Raw genomic sequence first — 24,257 nt, forward strand, 5'->3', positions numbered from 1 at the left:
CGGAGTTGTGATGTTGTGTTAAATTGTGTCACCAGTGTGGTTTAAACGTATAATTGCACCTAAATGTATTTTTAAACGCAATATTCTTGCAATTTTATAGCTTTGCGGTCTGTTGTGCCATGCCCCATACTTTTTGACAAAAACTAAATGTCAATGTAACAGTGCATTTAAAATTAACCAACTACTAGATTTAAATCTTTTAATTTTATTGGAGTTCATATATTGTTTGGGTCAATCGTATGTCGTACAAGTCAAGGACAACTTTTTTGGCCAATTTAACCAGTGGTGGGATTCAGCCGGTTCGCACCGGTTCTATAGAGCCGTCTCACGTAATTTTATGAGAACCGGATAGCATTACTGGCAACTGTCAATGGACTTTTTGTAACAGAACCGGCTGAAAAACATGACTTTTGTGATAGAACCGGCTGACAATATAACCAATTTGCAATTTACTTACAGTTGGTCTGTATTCCTCAAGCTGGGAAATCTCGCTACTTGAGCGACGTCTCTCACCTGAAAAAAACACAGATAAGATATTTCATCAGCACAAAATTAAACGAAAACACGGGATGTACGGGAGATCCCCCAAACAAACATTTTAGTGCGCCCGGCCCGTTGTGCATTATTATTTTGTATCGTTGTGTTCTGTTCAGTTTATTGGTATTAACCAAGTTTATATAGTTACTGGTGCCACTGTTTTAGGGTCTAATTAGCATTGGGTCAAAAGACTTAACTAAAGCGAGTAAAGGTTTCAACAATATTGTTAAAGTAACTTAACAAAGCTATGCCTACACAGAACCAAAGATTAATTAATTTTTAAGAGCACTAGATAAGAATAAGTTTTCGCAACACATTTTTGTGCTTATGTATCATAAATAATATAACGAATATAAAAACTGTAATGTGAAAATGCCTTTAAAAAAAAAGTACGATTATTAGTTCAAAGAGGTTCCATACTAATTAGATGAAACACAATTGTCAAACTTAACGCTAACCATGCTGTTAGAATATAGCAGTAAAATGATGGTGTTTATAGGCGATTCCACATTTCATGTAGCCTACACGCATAGCGTTAGGTGAATTTTTATGAGTATATGTTATTTAATTGACATTTCTTTCAAAATGTAATCGTTAATACAACCAGCAGTTTCTTATTCTTACCTTCTTTTTCTTTCTCCGACATGATTGAATTTTTGGGAGCTAATTTATAATTCCTCCCTTCAGTTCGCAATTGGAAGCCAACTCTTTTTAAAAACTAAATTTTCTAGGAACAAAAATATTTCGGATTTGTAACGGTTTCAATTCTTATTTTCCAAAGAGGTACGGAATCGTAACGCAACTAAAAATTCGCAGCGTTTGTTCAGTGATTTGGGGTTACCACTCAATTGAAATACAGTAAACCACGGTTAAACAGGATTTGGATAATCCGGATCTTCGCCCAATTTTGACAGGTTCGAGGTACAAATGATTTGTATTGTGGTAAGTCTTGAACTAATCGACATCGTTTAATCTGAATCTTCGGCTAATCCGGGCAATTTTATTGGTCCCAACTGGTCCGGATTAACCGAGGTTTATAATAAGTTTTTTCCCTGGATGTAATCAAATTTTGAGGGCCCCAATATATTGTTTACAAAAATATGAAAATGAAGATGTAAATTGTAAAAATCAGTGTAGCCGCTACCCAATAAGTCTCATAAGTAAAACAAAACTATTTTCTCGGCGAAACCACGCGAAAAGATAAAATACAAAAGGTTTTAGAACAATGGAGTCCACAAATGAACAATACTGGTTTTGAAACTTAACATAACTATGTGCAGCAGAATTGTAAACGGGCCTCGAATTGGAGCCCGAACCCGAATCGTTTTTGAGAAGCCCGTTTAGGCCCGAAAGTTTGATTGACAGGCCTATACATTAAAGCCGTAGGAAAGACCAAGACAACAAACACAATAGACAATTGGTCTTGAACAAGGCGCTTTAGGGCTGTTTGACATTAGGTCAGGACCAATAACTGGCTACTTAGCTAATTAAATTTGTTCAAAAATATGCGTAAAGTCAGGCCCGAATCAAGCCCGTTTTTTTTAAAAGAAACCCAAGCCCGACAACTCTGATGTGCAGATTTAAAGCTTGAGATTTTGCATTGACCAGTATAACGCAAAATAGCACTATGGTCCACTATTAAATACACTCCTGGCGTATCAGTCAAATAACCTCTGTAAGACACGGCCGCATGCAACGCAGTTCAGAATACGGAGCAGAAAAAAATATAGTGGAAAGTTTTGCGAACGATGAAAGCTTTTTATAACTTTGCCAATTTGAGTGTTTGTTGCAAACCGAAAAAGGTAGTCGACAATTTGTGACCTTTGTAATATTTACCTTTTGCTTAATTAGTAGCTTACTTCACAAACACAAGGACCACGGCGCGACACAGCACTGACTAAGAATGTCTTTCTTGTTCTAGCTCCCTACTCAAAAAAAGAGTCGCAATCACGGATCATTGTGTACATAAGGAGCCTTAATCAGTAAATCACGCCAACATATTCGGTTATATCGGTCTCCAAACTAATTGCATTAGCGTCAGTGTGCTCAGGTCAAAACATTGAGTGTAAATCATGTGAGTTTGTGTGGCTGACTCATAGCTGCCTTGATTTAGGATGCTTTAAAACCTGTGGTTGTACGTGTGTGCTAACATTCCCAGCAATATATCCTGGTGTGTGGGTCACTAAAATTTTCAGAGTTCATTTGTTGTGTTGACTATATTTAGCTCAGCTTGTGATAAAATTGAAATGGTAAAAAAAATTTGGGAATGTCATGTACTAGGCTTTCAAAAACCTATTAAAAATTGTTTTTAATGTGATTTTACGAAATATAGCAAAAGCAAAGTCCGTATATAAAATAAGAATGGTTCAAAAACAGGATTACCATTTCACGTGCATTTTGTTGACATTACCGTCTTTTAAACAAAGCTAATTTCACAAGTAAAGCAACCAAAATAATACCATTGATTATAAAGAGAAATTATTGGGCTTGTCCATTCTGTACTAATTGTCCGGACTAATTAAACTTTTATCAGAAACATGTGCCAAGCCGTCATTATTTACTCAGTAGCGCCCACTAGCAGATAAAACATGCAAAAGTATAGGGTGCTATTTCGCAAATGTATTTGTTTCTGTACAAAAAAGAAATTGAACAAAACGTATGGACAACCTCAAAAGAGTCGTGCAACCCATTTTTTACGCTCGTTATAATCAAATTTCTCCACTTTCAGATGCAAACGAAACAGAAACTAGGAAAATGGTCAATACTATAGGTAAGCCTTGCCATGAACCTCTTACACTAATCGTATAAAAAATCAGGAAAAAATATTATGACCTGTTACATTTAATGGACAACGTAAAGAGAGCTTTTGAGTGTTGAAACACATTATGAACTCGTGTTGGAGTGAGAGAGTGTTCGGTGGGTTAAGAGTTCACATTCATTTATGACTTTTAAATTTTACACGGTTACGAACTAACACCAAATGCATTTTCGGTGAAACTTATTGAGTAACCAACCAGGCTGCTATGAAACATGGAAGTTTAAGCTAAAAATAGCTAAAATAGTGAAGAATCAGTGCCTATGGAATCCAAATCTTAGCCAAGGTAGACAATGGACTTCATAACATGGGTAACACTATGTATTACAGCATTGACAGAAAAGTTTGGAACCTAATTAAAGGTTCAATATCGTGGCAGTGATATGTATTTCTTTTAGCCAACAAGGTGTGACTTCGAAAGTTTTTTTCAGTCAAAAGCCAATCTTAACCGGCTCTCTTGCTCCACCTTGCGTGTCGTAACTTGCTTGGTGAGCTCGTCGAGTTTCCGCTGGAGGGCGACAGAGTTCGTGTCAAGCCACTGCAGCGAGTCCATGTGAGCGGAGAGGATCTTCGAAATTTGGTTCACCTAAAAGCAAAAAAAAATATTTATGATGCATTTTTAACTTGTCACAAATTGCCTCTTATTGCTAAGATTATACCTACGATAATGTAGGTGAAGTACAGTTAACCTCGGTTAATCCGGACCCGTTTGGACCAAAAATTAGTAAAGATTGGATCAAAATCAGGATTAACCGTTTTCGATTAGTCAAAGCTCAAATCATTTGTACCTCAAGTTTTGTCGCAATTAGGTGAAATTTTTAACTGAAATCGGTTTAATCGTGGTTTTATGCGTGGTTGTAGTAAATTCTAAACATTATTTTAAGTTAAATATTTAAGCTCTTCGTTTTGTTATTGTGTTGCAATGTTGTAGTTTACCATTCGAAATAAACTTAACTCAACTCAGTGAAGTGTTACATTTGCTTCATATATTCCAAGACAGTCAAACCTTAGACTACTAAAAGGGGGGATATGAATAGTTTGGATTATTGGAAACTATACTGCAACGAATATGCTTTAATACAACACTTACCGGGTCAGTAGCATCAGATGGAGTGCTACTCGCGTTTACATGGTCGATAACTTCTCGCAAATCCTGCACCATCCGTTTCAACTGTCCATCCACATTTTCAGCAAGGTTATATCTGAAAAAAAAAACAGTTGCTTTTCATTTACTTTTAGTGTATGGCACATTTTTAACATATGTGTTTCTCATGTCTAAAACAGAGACGTTTAGAAGCCAGTTTCCGAAGCTGACATGTGCAGAATACCAGGCAGGCAACGGTGCTTGTGATTCGACTTTCGACGGGCTGTCCACTAAGCTTGTGTATTTCAGTTGGGGGAGCACGAGTGCCGGAAAGACTCCTGTCGTGGGTTCGAATCCCACCGCCGGCTACAATTTCAAGCCTATGCCATGCCATATGGTGGTGAATGCTTATAACCGACTGATTCGGTATGGCGTAGGGTTTCTCTCCCGGGATCCCGGGAATCCCGGACAATTTTAGCAAAAAATTCTATCCCGGGATTTTTTCTTTCCGTGAACACTGGGTTTCCGTGAATTAAAGTGTTCACCGAGGTTTCTTGCAACAATTCAAACAGGAATGATAAATAGTTCTGCTGTTGCGAACATTACAACAGTGTTAGAACCCACGTTATAGAACCCAGTTAGTCAAATTCGCGCTATAGCTCTCCAGTTGGTAAAAATCTGGCAATTTGTAAAATCCCAAGACGGCGGTGTGGTTATAGCGCCATCGACGTATGTCACAAGGTTGTGGGTTCTAATCCTATCTCAGTAGCTGGAACCTGATGGGTTGAACTAAATTGGACTTACCAACTGACTAATTTGAAAACTGATTTCAACTTAAAAAAATATTCAATTAACTTAGAAAATAACAGGCTGCTCTACGGTGGCCTTCTGAACATATTGCATTGATGCTTTGCCGGCCCACTAGAAATAAAAATGAAACAAACAAACTAATATTATAAATTTAACAAAAATCGAATAAAATCCCGGGATATCCCGGGATTGAGGTTGTTTTTGTCCCGGAATCCCGGGATAAGCCAAAGTGGCAAATTTGAGAAACCCTAGTATGGCGCCCTCAATGAGCCTGGCGTAATATCATTTCATTACAAGATTATCTATTTTAAAGTAGCCCTTGTAGTTCTGTATGGAACCATTCCACTTTCAGTATATCCTAGTATGACGTACGTTCTTTCCCTCTCCATGTCAGCGTGATGAGTATGTATAGAAGTGGATGCTAGCTGCTGACGTGTCGCCTCCTCAAGAGGACGAAGTAGATCTTGCACCTCTTGCTGTTGCGTCTTTACAAAATCCAACTCCTGTTTTAATCTCTCCTGGTCGCATTGTACGCGCTCGAAATCGTTGTTAAGCAAAGTAATCTGTGAAATAAACACAACAAAAATGGTTTTGGCTTTGTGGGCAAATGGATGCAAGTTTGGGTAATGGTTTTTAAATGGGGATTGGTGAAATTAAGTCTTCACCGTATTTTTGTTTGCTTGTTTTATTTCACTTTTGTCCTTGTTGGATGGGCAACGTCTGAATGTGTTATGCTTACAATAAGTCTGCCATTGAGCTGCATGTTTTTATTGCAAGTCAGTTAATTCATTTTTTAATTTTTTTTGGACTTTAGGAATTGGTAACTTCAATTTTGTTCAGCCCTTAGGGTTCACTGGGTTAAACCAATGCTGCTTGAAGTTTCTCGCTCAGGGAAACACTTATGGCAGAGACAAGATTAGAATTACAAACTTGTGAACAGTGAACACAAGAAAACTGCTTGCAAGCAAAAAATTGATTATAATGAGCAAAAAGTGATACTATGAGAGAACTACTAAACACTTTTTTTAATAATTTGATGTACCCATCAGACAAATGTATCTTCAATGTGAAAAAAGGCTCCAATTTGATACGGATCAACTTTTTTCTATTGTCAAAGTAAAAAAGTCATTTAAACCAGTTGTAACTTATGCAGATCTTAGGCGCAAACCTTTACTTTTACCTTTTCAGAATTATCAATCAGGAATTTGTTCCAAGCATTAACTTGTGTAGCTTGTGTAAGAAAAAGTTGTTCTTGTTGTTGCAGCTCTGATGTCCATTTGTTAATCTTCGTTTCTAGGTCTTTGTATCGGAGTGATGGAGTTTGGGCAGTTGTACTGATAGTACTGGCGCTGCTTGCTAAAGTGAAAAATAAGACCTCAAAACACACAAAAATGGAAAAATCAAAATTTAGCTATTAGATATAAGTGTGGCTTTTCTATTAGGTTTATCTATCGGATAAAAAACAAAAAAAACGCCGCCAATAATGATATCAACTTTAAACACATGTCTGTTATGGACTGTTTAATAGTCTCAAATTTCAGAATACATGCACAAATCTGTCTTCCTTTTATTTTGTATTGATGTTAGCTGGCTCAAACCACTATTAGGCAGAAAAATGTTGGCATGTGAAGTCATTACCTCAAGAAAACAACAAGAAAATTGGCATGTCTCGCTAAAAGGTTGCCGACCCCTGATTGATGGTAATAGTTAACACAGCACAAATTGATTTAGCTGACAAAGGTTTTCACATTTTTAATTAAAATCATCATTTTACCTGCTGTTGCTGTTGTTGCAGCTGTTGTTGTCGTGCTTCCTGTGTTCAACTTAAATCCACTTGGCACAACTAGATCACCGGCTTTGCTGCCACTCGTTGAAGCTGAAGCGGCTGTCGGTAGTTTAAGACCAGATGAACCACCAAGTTGAAAACCAGTGGATGCAGTAGTCTGCGCAGTTGCTGTACCTAGTTTGGAGTTAATAGAAGGTAAGAATGTTGATTTCACGTATAGAGGTCTTAAGATACAATTCCAAGAAGCTTTTTAAATTGTAAAAAAATCTTGATCAAAAAAGTTCATGAAAAATACATGCATGTCTAAATAGTAAAATGTTTATCGTGAACTTAAATCTACTGCCATAAGGTTCATTATAGTCTTCATACACCAAGCACTAAGCTGAATGATTCTAATTTTAAGTTTAAAATACTTGGAGCAAAAAAGAGCTTTTGTTTATTAGGTCAATTTACGGCAATGTTTTTAACAATCTTTGCTGTTATTATCTGTTAAAGCAGGGGTCACCAAACTTTTTTCACTGCGGGCTGATAGTTCACATTCCCTAGCGCCGTCTTTCCAAACTTAGCCCACGGTGCGAATTTTATAAGGCGCCGAGATATGGTCTTTCTACAATCCCATTAAAAATCTGGTGATGCGACTGTTAGCTTGTACAGTAAGTCTCGTCTCTAGATCAATGCGCGTATGTGACGTCACAAGTAACAAAAGAAGGGAATTGTTTGCGCACAATTAACACTTGCGGTCATGTCTGTGACGTACCAAACTGGTATTGAATCAATCCTGGGCGTTATAATCCTATGCGACTAGGTAATATCAATTCTACACATTGCAACAGGAAAACTTTTTTAAGTAGTAGATTAATTTTTTAATGCTACAAAGTTGTCAATACGATTTGGCAAACCAAAAAAGTGTTCGCGGGCCGGATGAAATAACCTCGAGGGCCAGATCCGGCCCGCGGACCGTAGTTTGGTGACCCCTGTGTTAAAGTAATTTTTAAAACACTTATGTACCCATTTACTAATAAAGCTCTATAGCAGTCAAGCTTCTTGGTTTACTCATCTACTTTATCAATAATGATTTAACGAATTAAAGTTGTTGATAACTAGAAGAGTGGCTTTCTGATATACTTCCATTTTATATATTCTAAACGATATTTACCAATTTACTATACACATCATTTGATCTACACATATGATTGTTTTTGTAAACAAAAACTAATGGGTCCCCACACGCGCGTTTGTGCGGATTTACAGTAAACAAATGTTGCGGTGATTTTTAGATTCTTAAGGACAAATTTTTAGAAAGCATTAACCCAACAACAACAAAAATTGTTCGTATTCTTTTTGCACTATTATTGTCATGTAATTACAAAAACATTAAAAAAACGTAACAAAGACTTAAATCTAATCTCTTGCTTTGACCCTGATATAGTCCTCCAAGGTCGGGTTTTGAACACATTTTTTTTAGAAAGCTGTAACAGTTGTTTTGCAGAGATTTTAAATTAAAAAGCAACTTGCTACAAGTGTATACATAACAAATTGTTTTTCATTTAACTTTGTTTTGCAAAACGAGTACCATTGACCTGTAGTAACCTCTCAGGGTGCACACGCCAAACGACTGTTTGACCTTTTGACACCGTTTTCAAAAGCTCGCCGTCATTCGTGTTCAACAATACTGTTAAGCCTATTTTATACATGCCTTGAGTATTGACTCCTAAATTAAATGTCAAAAAAACGCTAAGTTATGAAGAAAGTTCTGAGCTGTATTTGTAATACCGACTAGTTGACCTTAAGTAACCCGTGATCATGCGGCGGCCAACCTGACAACGAGCATTTAAAAAATATTTATTTGGCAATAAAGTCAAGTTAATTTTTTCATCTTAACTTTGATTAACAAAGTTTTTCTTGACATATACAAAACCGAAGCATGGTTATTAGGTTTAAATCACGTCATAGGTGTAAAACCTTCGCCAAAACTAAAAATGTGAGTGATAACTTAATAAAACGAAATAGCATTGCTGTGCAAAACAGCTGATTGCTAATCACTGAAACGACGTCTCGTAAAACATCTGTCCGACGTCAAGCTGAGCCCTCCCGCTATCGTAAACCAGTGAGTTACTCTCTTGGTACTTCTGCCTACAGTGTCTTTCTTGACCAAACGAGCGTTAGACACATTTACGTTTCGGGGGCCTGTGGGTGAACCTCTGGGTCATACGGGGTCAAAATTAACATGGACCATCTTTAGACCAATATCTGTAATGTGTGTAAATTTGAAAAAGTTTGAACCATTCTTTCTTGACCAAAACGTGGGAACAATAGCCGCGCTAAAAATTTCACGTTTTGGGGGGCTGTGGGTGAACCGAGGGATCAAACGGGGTCAAAATTTACATGGACCATCTTTAGACCAATATCTACAATGTGTGTAAATTTGAAAAAGATTGAACCATTCTTTGTTGACCAAAACGTGGGAACAAATCTGCGTTAGAAAGAAAAAAAGAAAAAAGAAAAAAGAAAAAAAGAAAAAAGAAAAAAAGAAAAAAAAAATATAGACAAAAACAATATGTGTCCCCTTCAGGGAAGGGGACCCATAATAATTTAAACTGTGGTAAACTTTTGTCCAGCCACATAATTCAGCACATAGTTTTAGTAAAGTAACAGTTTCATACTACGAAGGATACCGTTTGTAGGTGGGCTCGTAGTGAATATAAAATATTCAAGTTTTGTACCACCCCCCAAGATCAAAAATTTAACAAACAAACCACAAAATTACAGCTATTGTCTCTAGTGATTTTCCAGAACACGAACCAAATGCAAATATATTAAAGGGTTAATGTACGTAGAGTAGGAAGACTTGATGATGCTGAAACTGCAGTTGGACCTGTGGACGGGACCGCGGGTGCTGGAGTTGGTTTATTCAAACTAAATCCACCAGCAGATGGAGCTAGTGAGCTTGATCCAGTGTTTAAAAGACCTGTGTTAAAACATTTGGTTTGACTATTAGTGATGGGACGGGTACCCGGTACTCGGTATCGAACGATTTCAGTGGTATCGATACTCGTACTCGGTATCGAAATATTTTGCCTCAGTTTTCGATACCAACGTGCGAGTACCAAAGGCCGATTTACACCATAAGAATACGGGCAACTTTATGCCAATATTTGCTTCGGACAGCACAAAATTGGAAAAAAGTTCTGCCAGTTTACGTATATCTTTTTCGCTATCACGTGGAGATTACATTTTTCGGCATGTGTGTGTGCACGCCTGTACCCCGACCATGGCAGATAAATTAGCCAGTGATATACAACTAAGTACAACACTACACCTAAGTACTCGGTAATCGTACTCGGTATCGAAGGTATATACATGTGGTACTCGTACTCGGTATCGGTACTCGCTTCAAAACCTGGTATCGTCCCATCACTATTGACTATACGCAACACGCTTAGAAACAAGACCAAATTGATAATATTAGTTTCATAGTAAAGTTTATTATATTTCGCTTAGTAAATATATAAAAATAACAAAACAATGTAGCAAAAAATATACAACATATGTAAAATATTGAAAACCTTGATGATAAGTAAGATTTTTTGTCGTTAGCACACAGTTGAAAGTTTTACAGGCAGTTAAAACTCACTAAGCAATTGCAATGCATGTTTTTCTGTTTGGTTAAAAAAAATAATAGGTACCTCCAAGAGTAGGAGCTGCGCTGGTTGTTGTAGTTTGAGCTGGTGTGCCTAATGTTTGTGAAGTAAGACTCGTTCCACCTAGCTTGAAACCTACAAAAACAGTCAGTCATGTTACTAGTTTTCACCAGATGTGTGACAACACTAACAATTCAAAGACAAGAAAAATGGACTGTGCTTTTATAGAATTAAAAAAAAATTATTACATGTAAATGTGATGGTCAAAACGCAACCAAAAATCCTAATGGTTGAGTTCAACTATATTTGAAAGAACATGTCATTACTGTGTAGTTATTACTGGCTTCGGGACTTTTGAAAATTGTCATGTTAAATTAAAAAAAATAATTATACGTTACAATGTATTTAAACATTGCTAAAATAGGGCATTTTTGTATATTATGATACACTGATATCAATAGTTTGTTAAAATATTTTAGTTAAAAATATAAAAAATATATTACATGAACCTGACCTGAGCCACCAAACGCAGATGTAGCAGTTGTTGTAGTTGCCGTTGAAACTAGAACCAATTAAAAACAAAATGTTTGATATTTTGAAAACAGATGTTTCTGTACGACAAATATATACCTCCACTGGAAGACGCTAGTAAGCCACCCAACTTGAATCCAGTGCCTGTGGATGTAGAAGTAGCACCTCCCAAACTGAATCCTCCTGAAGCAGCTGAAATAACACATGATATCAAAAGCAAAAACCTTTCGTTAAATCCATTTTTACAAGGTTATGTATCTTTATTCATATGCCAAAGCATGCCCATTTAAACTACATTTGTTTCGTAGTCGTACTATGTCACACAATCACCTAATTTTCGCATTTTAAGCAAAAGTTTTCGCATAAAGATATAAATGTTTGGCATTTTTGCAAATACGGCATCAGCTTTTAATATTAGTTATATATTGGTCCCATTATGTACCAGTATCCGCCTTACAAACATACTGGTCTATCTCTAATTTGCAATAATTTGGTTCAAATAGTACAAACCAATTTTGTACACAAATATGTGGGCATGAATTGTACTAATTTGACCAAACAAACAAGTTTGAATGCTCCGTTTAAACCCTAGTAAATATATGTACTAGATTCAGAACTAATTGACATGCTAATAACTAAGATAGAATGTTAGCTTACTTGCTGCAGTGGCAGGTAATCCAAATCCGCCAGTTTTTGTAGTTTCAGCAGGAGTTGAGCCAAATGCTGGTGGGTTTTTAGCTGGTGTTCCAAACGACAAACCACCAGAAGCTGAAGTTTGACCGAGACTTCCAAAGGCAGGTGGGGCAGCTGATGTAGTGGCTGTATTCAGTGAAAATCCAGCAGACTGTGCTGTTGTTGCCGCAGTTCCAAAGGCAACACCGATTGGCTTGGCCTGTGCAGGAGTGCTTGCTGCGGCTCCAAAACTAAAGCTACCAGGAGCTGAAGACGCAACAGCACTTGTTGAACTGTTCAAGCTGAATGCAGATGCTGGGGTCTTTGCTGCTGAACCAAAACCTGTTGCAAGGCTAGGAGTTGTAGCTCCAAAGCCGAATCCCGGTGCAGCTGTGGATGCTGCTGGCGTGGTTCCGAAACCAGGCTTAGCTGCACCGAAACCGAAGGAGCTAGCAGTTGTAGCTGCAGCTGTTGATTGTGGAAATGAGAAACCAGACTGTTGAACAGACGTTTGTTGAGCATTTCCAAGTGAAAAACCCGAACCTGGGGCAGTAGATTGTGCTAAAACAACATAATTATTGGTAAATCTAATTTTGTGAAAGGTTGACACAGAGATTTCTGTATCCCTGATTAAATTTTTAAAATTGAATTTTCACTTGCTGCTCACAGTACGCTAGGCCCATTAAAGGTGCCATATTGAATTAGCCAGTCACCAGGCATTTACCACTATATAGCAAGGCGTAGGCTCCAAGACTCGCGCTCTACCAACTGAGCTACGCAGGCTCAGTAGAAAATCTGCCGTAAGTTAAATCACAAGCGTCGTTGCCTGCCTTGTATGCTGCACATGTCAGCTTCATAGTAGCATGTTTATACTGATCAATTCTTACTATATATATACTATGTGAAAGTACCTGGAGTGCCAGACCCAAATGCAAAACCGCCAGGAGCTGCTGAATTTACAACTGGAGTAGAACTTGGTTTGCTGAGGCCTACTACAGAGCAAACTGAAGTAATACAAAGCAAAGTAAATAGTCATTTTATTTTGAACATCCTTAACAGTTAAAGTGGCTAAATCCACATTTTAGTCAGAAATGTCTGATCAAACTCTAAATTTACCAGATATTTTGCATATTATCTTTAATATAACATTCTGTACAGTGCAACTAAATGATGCAAACATTTGCTTATACAGACAGAATCTTATTGCTTACAATAGTGACACCAAGACAAAGTGATTTTACGCTAAATTGTTATTTTAACATGCATATTGTTACACTAACCTCCAAAACCAGTTGATGGAGCGGCCTGAGAATTAAAAGACAATTGCTGAGTTCCAAATCCTGAACTTGCTGCTGTTGTTTGACCTGCACAAAATTGCTGGTTGTAAAAACTGCAAACAACCATGTAAATAAGAAAAAGACACAATACCTCCGACTGCAAAACCACTGGATGCTGGTGCAGAACTTGCAGGTTGTGCAGCACCAAAGCTAAAGCTAGAACCAGCTGTGGATGCTGTATTGCTTCCAAAACTAAATTAATAAATAGTAACAAATGTTGAAATTTTACAAACAAAAATCAGTTTTATACGAACTAACGATATAAAAGCTACAAGTAAATATATATTATTCACAAGTTCATTATTAGATACTTATGCAATATTTTAATTTGTAGTCCATGTACTTTTTTGTCAAAATGGCACTTTTATGGTATGTTAACAATAACTGCAGTCTTTTCGGCAAAATTTTACTGATAATTACCTGAAGCCACCTGTTGTTTTGGCGCCAAACGAAAAATTCATAATTTCTTTCGGGTTGGACTTGAAAGCAGTTCAGAATTAAAACACAGTTGAAACGATTTTCTTAGATACAAAACAAGCGGTAAAAAACTCCAGATTTTTTAGCAGGGGTCCCATTAAGGGAAAGTCCCAGGTACATTATTTCGTTGTAGCGAAATGGGTTAAAAAAATATTTTTTGTTTTGTAAATTGGTATACTCTGCTCGAAAATTGAAGCCTAACCATAATAATAAAGTGTTTTTGTTCATTCTAGACTAATTGTAATAAATTTGGGCAAATACACTTCAAAGTTGGTGCGTTTTAAAGCTGTACTTCAACGTAGTACAAAATACAACAAAGTTCAAAAATACAAACCACGTGTGATTGTTTGATGACGTTCATGTAAACAATTTAAGTTATTTTTGGAAGAAACTTGAAGTTTTCTTAAAGAAATATGAACTTGCTTCCTAAATACCACTCGGATTTCAGCAGTGTTAACTACTGGGAAACATTCTTTAAAAAGAGAGTCAATTCCTTTGAGTGGTATGGAAATTACTTCGAACTGTGTGGAATATTAAACAGATATGTCAAGCCAAAAGGTATGTTACTTAAAGTGTTGAAGACCTTTTTGCAGGCTTAAAATTGTTTTGTTGCCACCAAATAAAATTCACACTTTTTTGTTATAATCAGTCGTTTGGCACTGAACTATTACTTTTAAATAAAACTCATATTTTTGATTTCAGGTGTTGTGGTTTACAAACTGTATTTGTCTGTATATAATTAGGGGTGAAAAATGGTTGCTTTTTGTACTTAAAAGTAAGAAATAAGTTTAAACGGTGGTGGGATTCAGCCGATTGGCACCGGTTCTATAGAACCGTCTCATGAAATTTTATGACATCAGCGAACCAGATAGCATTACTGGTTGTACTGTCAATGGACTTTTTGTAACTCAACCGGATGAAAAATCTGACTTTTGTGGTAGAACAGGCTGAAAAAAATTTGAATCCCACCACTGAGTTTAAACAATATCATTGTTATTTGGATTTAAAGTAGAAATACGTATTTTTTTAGATGATGTTCTGGTTGTTGGTTGTGGAAACTCAAACCTCAGTGAACAAATGTACGATACTGGATGTCAGAAAATTACCAACATTGATATCAGCAAAACAGTTATCAAGCAGGTAAAATATTTTGAACAATATATATAAATGTTTTCAACAATATATGTGCATAAATTGCATGCAGTATAAAAACAAACCTAAAATGGCAATTTTATTTGGTTCCAGTGAAATATCAAAAATAGTATGTTTTAGGGTTGTGTTAAGTTTGTTCTATTGTTTGGGATAGTAACTTGTTAAGGGCATGCTATTAGTGTTGTTTAAAAAATACATTTGGCAACATTTTGACCATTTGTACTATTGGACTGTGTTTTAACAACTTACAGTTCATAGTAATAACATTCCTAACCTGCCCTTATGTTTGTGTTGCAGATGCAAGATCGCAACAAGGGAAGAGATCAAATGCATTGGCTTGAAATGGACATCACCAAGATGCAGTTTGAAAATGAAAGCTTTAGTGTAGTGATTGACAAGGTACTGTATAAATAAATCTAAATGCAACATTAGCTTAGTCTGCAAAAGACCTATAAGTTCGCGTTCAAGACCAATTTCAGCAGGCACATAGCAAGCCATAGAGGCCAAGGTTAAACTTGATTAGAGTCGCCAACTCCACAATTGTGAGCATAACCTATAATAAAACATATAAACACTTTGCAATGATGACTTTTCAGGGGACACTGGATGCCATGATGAGTGGGGATGAGATGAGCAAACAGATTGATGAGATGTTCGAAGAAATAGGACGAGTCCTAAAAAATGCGGGTCGATACATTTGTATTTCATTGGCTCAGGATCACATCATGAAAAAAATGCTGGACTATTTTCCAAGCAGGAATTGGTTGGTTAGAATTCATAAAGTAAGATTGGTGGTTGTACTGTTATAATCAATTAATTTTTTGTATTATGTCATATTCTGAAACAGTTGTGTATTTAAACATTGAATAATTACGACAAAGACAACTATGTAATACTGAGGTGATATAGTCATTTTTGTTACTGACACTGATAAAAAACATCAGTTAAAAACTATCATTTGAAAAATGTCACAATAAAACAAAAGATGTGTATGACGTTTATTTATTGCTTTTTGTGACACAGGTTTGGACTGATAGCAGTACAGATGACGTTAGCAATAAGATGCCAGTGTTTGCATTCATTTTTACAAAGTTCCAAAAGATGCCTATGAAGATTTTGGAAGTTTGTTTGGAAGACAGTGTCAAACCTACCAGGTTAAGTTCAGAGGTATTCAACTGCTAACACTAAAGAAGAGAAGTTTTGCTAAATAATAGCTTGCTAAAGATAACGTAATAATTTCATTGGACCAAAACTAGAATTGCACTTTTATTTTTCAAATATTTGAAACACAAATTTTTGCTTAGCATTATTTGATTGATATATTTGTTTACAAAACATTAGAGATCATATTGATAAGAACAGCTGTTGTTTTAAGTTTGTGTGTTATGAAGCATTGAGTTATTCTTTTTTAAGTTATAATCTTGTTGTTTTTTCAAATAATAATTTGATGAATTTGATTCCAAAAAATGCTATTTGATATCTTGTCGTTTGTCACATAATAAAAACATGACAATTATTTCTTGTAGGATGAGGTTGCAGACTTCATCAAAGCACAACAATATTATGCCATGATTCGCAATACATTAGCAAGCAATGACGCAAAAGATGACATGCCACCCATTGAATTATTTACAAGCGGTACGTATAAGGTTTATTTACTTTTTGTGCCATTTTTTTCCGATGTGTCCAATGTGATATTTTTATACAGAACAAGTAAACATCCCACGATATCGAATTTATGTGATTGACTTGACTACGTTTAAGCATTCACTAAAATTTGGTATTTTTATTATTCCTCATGGAAGGGAAACAGAATGGTTATTTGCCACCCATGAAGGTAAGAGCTTTATAATATAAATAGAGTTTGATTTGGTTTGCATAGAAAAACTTAAAGGCATATATATATATGCTTCATTTTTGATAATGCTTATTAAAAAAAATGTAGGAACACCTGACATGAACTTGAAAATCTTTGGCAATTATGTATTTTGACAATTTTTAAAATTCTTGATTGTAGTTTGATTTTAAAAAATTTGATTGTAAGGGATTTAATGGGGCATTGTAATACTCTTAAATTTACTTGAGATTTATAATACAAGATGTAGCCTTATGGTTAAGTGAAAAAGAATAATACTTTAGCAATGAATCTGGTTGTTCGCTTAACCAATATTTTACAACTTTTTTATGCAAGTAAGATGATTTTCCAATAAACTACCTCTGTTTAGGATTTATGTTTATGTAACTAACTCGATTATGTGATAGACTGGTTTAATCTGTACTGCTTTTGAATTGTAGATTTTGACCATTGGTTACCTTTTAAATTTGTACACAGGTCGACAACAAGTAGCTGAAAGTGCAAAGTTTAAACGACTTGCAATTGTTGCTCTTAGTAGGGATCATGTATATGCTGATGGTATGAATGGAATTCAGACTGAATTATCTTCAAGAGTAATGGAACTGGCCCCTGCTAAGCTGCCTACAGAATACAAAGTACTGTGATTCTAGTAGTTTAATTTTAGGTGTTTTTGATAAACTATTACATGACTGCTTGTATTGTTTTTGCTTGTTAACTGAAAATGTATTTGTCATTTCAAATTGTCACAAATTGGTATTGCAACTAAAAAAAATGCCGGAATGAAATAATTAAAATTTTAAACAAGATTATTAAATATTTTACCAAAGTAAAATGCGGATGAAAACCTTGATTCTATACCAGTGGTTCTCAGCCTTTTATGGACCGTGTGAATGCCCAATTAAATTATAAAATAAAATATTTGCAAAACAGGCTCTCAGTTTTGCGCTTTATAAAATATAATGGCTCACTGACTTTTGGTCGATGTTTCTATTGAGCATCCATGCCCCCATGAATACAGCTTGTGGCCTCCCTGTAAACGAAAATCAACTACATTTAAAATCAGTGGCTTAAATACAAATATTTTTCCGAAAAGTGTTTGTTTTCAAATTGGTAAAATTCATAATCTTTTCCTGACTGTCTTTATTTTTAACTTTGGATGTTTTTAACCCTGATTATAACCAATCCATGTTGATTTTTTAAACAGTTATGCTTGTAAATATATATTAAGGTCCCATTTTTGTCAATTGGCGGAGATAACATTGGTGAAAGGCATGTCAGACACCGATGCAAGTCTAAATTTTGTGGGTCATTCATTGTTGAAGATTATATTGGTGATGAAAACAAATGGTTTCGACAACTTATCTTCGAAAATCAAGGCACTTGTGTCCAAAGTGTTGTTGAACTCATGAAAAAACCTTGTAAGCCCTTTTCAGGTTTTATTTTGCAAAATTTAAGCTTTAAAAAAGGGTTTAAAAAGTTTTAGTTGCTTTGCAAAGTTAAATTTAAAAAAATAATCGTGTTTTTTTACATGTAAGACATGCTAAATACGTTTCAGGGTCAATTTTCCTTCAGGAGTATATATTTTTTGCTTTGTGTGGGAAATTTGTTACAAATAAAATTGAAAAGACAAAACTTTAGGTATCATCAACTTAACGTTTAGTATCTTTATCAACAGACACTAAACAGAGTGGAAAGAAATCTCCTAAACAGAAAAGCACCTCAAATGAAAATGCAATGGTTCCAAACCCAATACATCTAGCATCAATTTACCAACGAATTATTGTTGCCACCCTTGCAAGCACCATGTAAGAACAACATCTCTTATGATTGGACTTATGTTGTCTTAAGGCTTGAAAACAATTGAATTCCACTCACTTTGTTGTGGAAATTTTCACTTTTAAGTTTGTTTGGTAGGGATGGCCAAAACAGCGAATGTTCTGTTTGGTTAAACACCAAGCATCTCATGTTAATGCTCGATGCATTGTGATGTCACAAACATTCCTAAATCCACACTAGTTTTGTAGCTTTTAATGCCACTTACGTCACCAGCAGTGTATTAAGCTGTACAGGCCCCGCAAGTATGCATTTTTTCACCATCTAACACGTTTTACAAAACAGTCAATTTTGTTCTTGGATTGTGACTCAGCTGGGCTTATCTCTATTGTTTAGTACAGTAAGCCAGGCGTATTCATTTACTTATGATCTTTTCTTACAGAAGCACTCTGAATGACAAATTTAAAGTGTTGGTTATTGGTCTTGGAGGAGGCACCCTTTGCTGTCATCTCTTGCATGTATTTCAGAACTGCCAAATCACTGCTATTGAGCTGGATCCAGGTCAGTTGAGTTCACAACTTCACACAGTTGTGAGTTCTAATCCTGTCTCTCTTGTGTTTCCCTGAGCGTGTAACTTAAGCGACATTGTTCAAACCCAGTGTTTCCTGATCGGTTGAACTATTTGAAGTCATTAACTGTATTAGTCAAAAAATCAAATTAAAGGTGGTTGGACAGATTTGATAGCGGACTCTTTGTGAGCATAACGCATTTATTCGATGGCCGCACACCAACGATAAAAATAAAACAGAAAAACAAACACACAGCCACAATTAAGATGAACATATTCATACTGGGATCAGCCCTGAAGCATCGATGCAGACCAGCGATCACGGCATACATATTCGGTCGAACTGTCAATCCCCTACTATGAAGCTGACATGTGCAGCATACAAGGCAGGCACTGGTGCTTGTGATTCGACTTTCGGCGGTTTCTCCACTGAGCCTGTGTAGCTCAGTTGGTAGAGCGCGAGTCCCGGAAAGACTTTGTCGTGGGTTCGAATCCCACCGCATGCTAGATATTTATAGCCTGTGCCTTGCAATGTGGGAATGCTTGAGAGACCAGCTGATTCTGTACAACGCCTTTAATAGGCCTGGTGTACTGTGACATAGCCACTATTGTAATGAGCGAACCAAGCCAGAAATAGCTGGGCAATATTAAAAAGTTATAAAGTGCAAAATACTGAATGGCATACAATTGGTGAATCATGATTTAATGCATAACACTCATACCATTTTATGAAGGCGTTGCTGAAGTAGCTTCCAAGTGGTTTGGTCTGGGCTCTGATCGTTACAAATCAAGAGTAAATATTCAAGTTGAAGACGGACTCGTGTTTCTCAAAAAACTTGTAGATTCAAACACATCTGAAAACCCAGGTATTTTGGGTGTAATGTTTTTTAATTATGTTATCATTTCAGATGTTTCTTTATACATCGTAAACTTGAGTCCAAGATTTTAACTTTTATCATTAACAGTATTATCTTTGGAATTGGAACACTATACGGATTTGTTCATAAGTTTAATGGTAAAATAATGGCCCAAATAGATGTAAAAACTAGTGATGCACCGAACCCGCCTAAAAAGGTTCGGGCCGAAACCGAATATTCGGCCATGAGGCCGAATAATTTCGGCCGAATCAGGCCGAACCTAAAATCCCCGTTTTGTGGATGGTTTCGACTGAACCTTGTGTTATTGATGCGAGTGAACTCAATTTTGACAAACTAAAATCACTTTCACAATGGGTAAACTTTGCTAAACATCTAATATTTTGCAGACAACGTGGCTGGTATTTCATAGATACAACAAAAAGTTAATTAATGATGTTTCGTGTGGGCGTAAATGAAATTTTAAGGCCTCAATTCCATGCAATAAAAAAGTTCGGTTTCGGCCGAATTTTCAAAAAAGTTCGGGCCGAAACCGAAATATTGGAAAACAGCGGTTTCGGCCGAAATGTTTCGGCCAACCGAAACTTCGGTGCATCACTAGTAAAAACGACATGCTTTATTATGGGTCCCCTTCCCTGAAGGGGACACATATTGTTTTTGTCCGTATTTTTTTTTTCTTTTTTTCTTTTTTCTTTTTTCTTTTTTCTTTTTTCTGTCTAACGCTGGTTTGTAACGCTCGTTTGGTCAAGAAAGAGTGCTTCAAATTTATTCAAATTTGGACATATGTTAGATATTAATCCAAACTTGGTCCACGTGAAGTTTGACCCCAAATTACCCAGCGGTTCACCCACAGGCCCCCGAAACGTAAAATTTTTAACGCTGGTCTGTAACGCTCGTTTAGTGAAGAAAGCGTACTTCAAATTTATTGAAATTTGGACATATGTTAGATATTAATTCAAACTTGGTCAACCAGAAGTTTGACCCCAAATTACCCAGCGGTTCACCCACAGGCCCCCGAAACGTAAAATTTTTAACGCTGGTTTGTAACGGTCGTTTAGTAAAGAAAGAGTGCTTCAAATTTATTCAAATTTGGACATATGTTAGATATTAATCTGAACTTGATCCACCTGAAGTTTGACCCCGAATGACCCAGCGACACACCCACAGACCCCCGAAACGTAAATGTGTCTAACGCTCGTTTGGTCAAGAAAGACACTGTAGGCAGAAGTCCCAAGAGAGTACGTTTACGAATAATAGGGCAGAGCGGGAGGGCTCAGCTTGACGTCGGACAGACGTTTTACGAGACGTCGTTTCGGTGATTAGAAATCAGCTGTTTTGCACAGCAATGCATGTCGTTTTATTAAGTTATCACTCACATTTTCAGTTTTGGCAAAGGTTTCACACATATGACGCGATTTAAACCTAATAAGCGTGCTTCGGTTTCGTATAATGTCAAGCAAAACTTTGTTAAACAAACTAAATATGAAAAAATAAACTTGACTTTTTTGCAAGATAAAAGTTTTTTAAATGCTCGTTGTTAGGTTGGCCGCTGCATGACCACGGGTTACTTAAGGTCAATTAGTAGGTATTACTAACACAGTTCAGAACTTTCTTTCGCCATAACGTAGCGTTTTTTTTTTTTTTTTTAATCAAATACTCAAGGCGTATATAAATTAGGTCAAACGGTGTTGTTGAACACCAAGGACGGCGTGCTATTGAAAACGGTGTCAAAAGGTCAAACAGTCGTTTGGTGTGTGCACCCTAAAGGTTACTACAGGTCAATGGTACTCGTTTTGCGAAACAAAGTTAAATGAAAAACTCGTTTTGCGAAACAAAGTTAAATGAAAAGTTATGTATACACTTGCAGCAAATCGTATTTTAATTGTCTGTAACACAACTGTTACAGCTTTCTAGAAAAAAATTGTGTTTAAAACCCGACCTTGGACGACAATATCTGGGTCAAAGCAAGAGATTAAATTGAAAGTATTTGTTTCGTTCTTTTTTAATGCTTTTGTAATTATACGACAATAATAGTGCAAAAAAATACAACAAAATTTTTCATTGTTGGGTTAACGCTTTCTAAAAATTTGTTCTTAAGAATTTAAAAATCACCGCAACATTTGTTTACCGTAAATCCGCACAAACACGCGTGTGGGGACCCATTAGTTTTTGTTTACAAAAACAATCATATGTGTAGATCAAATGATGTGTATAGTAAATTGGTAAATATCGTATAGAATATATAAAATGGAAGTATATCAGAAAGCCACCATTCTAGTTTTTCAAACGTTTCGGCAAATGCTCATGCCATCATCAGTGATATGAACGGCCACATCAGTTACACCCGTTTGTAGATGGGGGCCGTTATTTTCACCGTTTAACTTTTATCTTGTAATTTTAAAATTTTCAGAGCTGTTTGATGTATTAATTCTTGATGCAAACTGTAACGACAAGACAAAAAGTCTGCAGTGTCCAGCAGAACCATTTGTGGAACTTAAAATGATAAGAAACATGGCAGCTGTGCTGAAAGAAAAAGGTAAAAACATGTATTTAATTTAATAAAATGTCTGTTGTGAATGCTTGGGTAACCATATTTGTTTAAACCAGCAATTTCAAAATGTTTTCTCGAAATACCTGTCTCAACAACTGGTAATTTAAACAGTCTCCAAGAGAGCAGAGTGGTTGCTCAATGGCCTAACAGTTACAAGGTTGTGGGATCTAATCCTGTCTTAACCTCTGATGTTTTCTTTGAGCAGCCTATTGGTGACTGATGGATTAACTAAATTAGGCCTCTCTTAAGAAAAAATGATAACAGATTTGCTATAAAACAGACAGGGCGAAGGTGGACACATTGTCAGCATAACACAATAAGGCTTTACCTGCAGACTATTCCGGATAACAATAAAACAGACAAACATAGCTCAGTAATAATAGAAGAAACTTATGACAAACCCATTTTACCGGCAACATTGGGTTTTATGTGAGAAGTAGTTGTGTTAAAGAAACATTTGACAAAATTGCTTGTTGCACATTAATATACCATATGTTTGTTCGAACCGCATTCCCAACTAGTTGTGAGGCTTTCAATGAGCTGGTGATGTCCACTTTAAAAGCTACTGGTTTAAGATGTGATGTGTTTGTTTTATTGGGTAATGACTTATTTTCACAATTAAGCACCCATTCCACCTGTTTTGAAAGAACTTGTCCCCGAAACCAGATAACAAAACCCAAATAATGTATAAGCTCTTGCTGCCATGCATGATATCACATTTATAGAGACCCACTGGCAATTTATAAAGCTCTTCCAAACGTTGGTAAAAGTGCGATTCCTGGACATAGAAATTTGAAAAACCAAATAAATTTGTATTATTTTAACAGGTTGTCTCCTTTTGAACATGTTGTCACGCGATCAGAATACCAAAAACAATGTGACAGAAAGAATCTGTGAAGTTTTTACCGATATCTACCACAAAAAATGCAGCCCAGATCTTAATGAAGTCCTCATTTGCCTTAAATCACCTTGCAAGAATGGACAGAGTGATAAAAATGGTGAAAATACTGTGGATCAGTGGACTTCAACTGTCCGGCAATGGGAAAAAGGTTTTAGAAAAAGTCATAAGGAAACTTTGGAACTAAGTGACAACCTTGAAAATGTGGTTAAAATTTTCTAGCTGTATGTTACATACAACCCAACGCGACATTAGTTTCAGTCTAAACTGTTTTAATTCATAAGCCATTTTTTAATTCTGATTAAAAAGTACTAAGTTTGTTTTTATTTTGTGTATTTGCAATCAATATCATGTCCTTGTTCTGCCCTCTTTCCCTAACATGGGTGGTTGGCTTTAGTGTTCCCCTTGCCTGGTCCCAGCAACGCTTACCCCTCACTCGTGATTTATTTACAGTGCACCAAACTTACTCTCCTACCAATTGTGCCCTCCATAACATTTTAACAATGGACAGCTAATTCCAACTTGGTGGCTGTCTTAGTGCAATTGTGTTGCTATGTGTTCTTTCACCAAGCAAAATAAACTCAATTTAAGCGATATTATAACTAACTGCTATGATATTGCATTGTAAGTTAAACTTTGTGTATACATTTGTTCTGCGCTTCGGTGAAGGGTTGAAAATTAAACTGCCATTTTTATTGTAGTCCGTGCATTGGTGTTTTTAAGTTACTTGAGTACAGAAGAATCCAGTTAAATGCATAAGCAAAGCTTTTTTTTGCAATTACCTATGGCTTTGGTTGGGATTTTTGATGCAATTAAATGGATTTCTGATTAACCAGATTGGTCTGTATTGCATATGCAGTTTTACTGACAAATTTCATGAAGCATGATGCACAAT

The 24,257-nt window shown here is 36.1% G+C and overlaps 2 protein-coding genes and 1 long non-coding RNA gene across 5 annotated transcripts; 1 reads left to right on the plus strand and 2 right to left on the minus strand.

Annotated features, from left to right (window-relative positions):
• Window positions 1-361: 361 nt before the first annotated feature.
• On the minus strand, window positions 362-1,256 carry LOC145205417 (uncharacterized). Its single transcript, XR_013853649.1, has 2 exons — window positions 1,162-1,256; window positions 362-513 (listed from the first exon to the last, which is right to left on the minus strand). It is a non-coding gene; the product is annotated as an uncharacterized LOC145205417 (long non-coding RNA).
• A 1,880-nt stretch (window positions 1,257-3,136) lies between these two features.
• On the minus strand, window positions 3,137-13,773 carry LOC145204541 (uncharacterized). Of its 3 annotated transcripts, none has more exons than XM_080077135.1 (14): window positions 13,634-13,773; window positions 13,305-13,405; window positions 13,157-13,240; window positions 12,788-12,880; window positions 11,862-12,437; window positions 11,304-11,396; window positions 11,188-11,235; window positions 10,719-10,808; window positions 9,866-10,000; window positions 7,021-7,206; window positions 6,427-6,602; window positions 5,619-5,809; window positions 4,443-4,554; window positions 3,137-3,938 (listed from the first exon to the last, which is right to left on the minus strand). In XM_080077135.1, exons 1-14 carry the CDS (start codon window positions 13,672-13,674, stop codon window positions 3,780-3,782), a joined length of 2,085 nt encoding a protein of 694 aa, XP_079933261.1. In that variant the 5' UTR covers window positions 13,675-13,773; the 3' UTR covers window positions 3,137-3,779. The 3 variants fall into 3 exon arrangements, with proteins under 3 accessions (XP_079933261.1, XP_079933263.1, XP_079933262.1); XM_080077137.1 differs by having other exon boundaries at window positions 12,788-12,865; window positions 13,634-13,772; XM_080077136.1 differs by having other exon boundaries at window positions 12,788-12,868; window positions 13,634-13,772.
• Window positions 13,774-13,894: 121 nt separating this feature from the next.
• Window positions 13,895-24,062, plus strand: LOC145204542 (eEF1A lysine and N-terminal methyltransferase-like). The gene is made up of 14 exons (XM_080077138.1): window positions 13,895-14,248; window positions 14,721-14,830; window positions 15,140-15,241; window positions 15,439-15,624; window positions 15,866-16,009; window positions 16,369-16,480; window positions 16,551-16,679; window positions 17,175-17,332; window positions 17,926-18,115; window positions 18,373-18,502; window positions 18,913-19,031; window positions 19,773-19,904; window positions 22,324-22,449; window positions 23,292-24,062. The coding sequence occupies exons 1-14, from the start codon at window positions 14,104-14,106 to the stop codon at window positions 23,582-23,584; spliced, it is 2,076 nt and encodes a 691-aa protein (XP_079933264.1). The 5' UTR covers window positions 13,895-14,103; the 3' UTR covers window positions 23,585-24,062.
• The last annotated feature ends 195 nt before the right edge of the window (window positions 24,063-24,257 follow it).

The sequence above is a fragment of the Phallusia mammillata genome, chromosome 8, assembly GCF_965637545.1.
Source record: "Phallusia mammillata chromosome 8, kaPhaMamm4.hap1.1, whole genome shotgun sequence".
NCBI lineage: Eukaryota > Metazoa > Chordata > Ascidiacea > Phlebobranchia > Ascidiidae > Phallusia > Phallusia mammillata.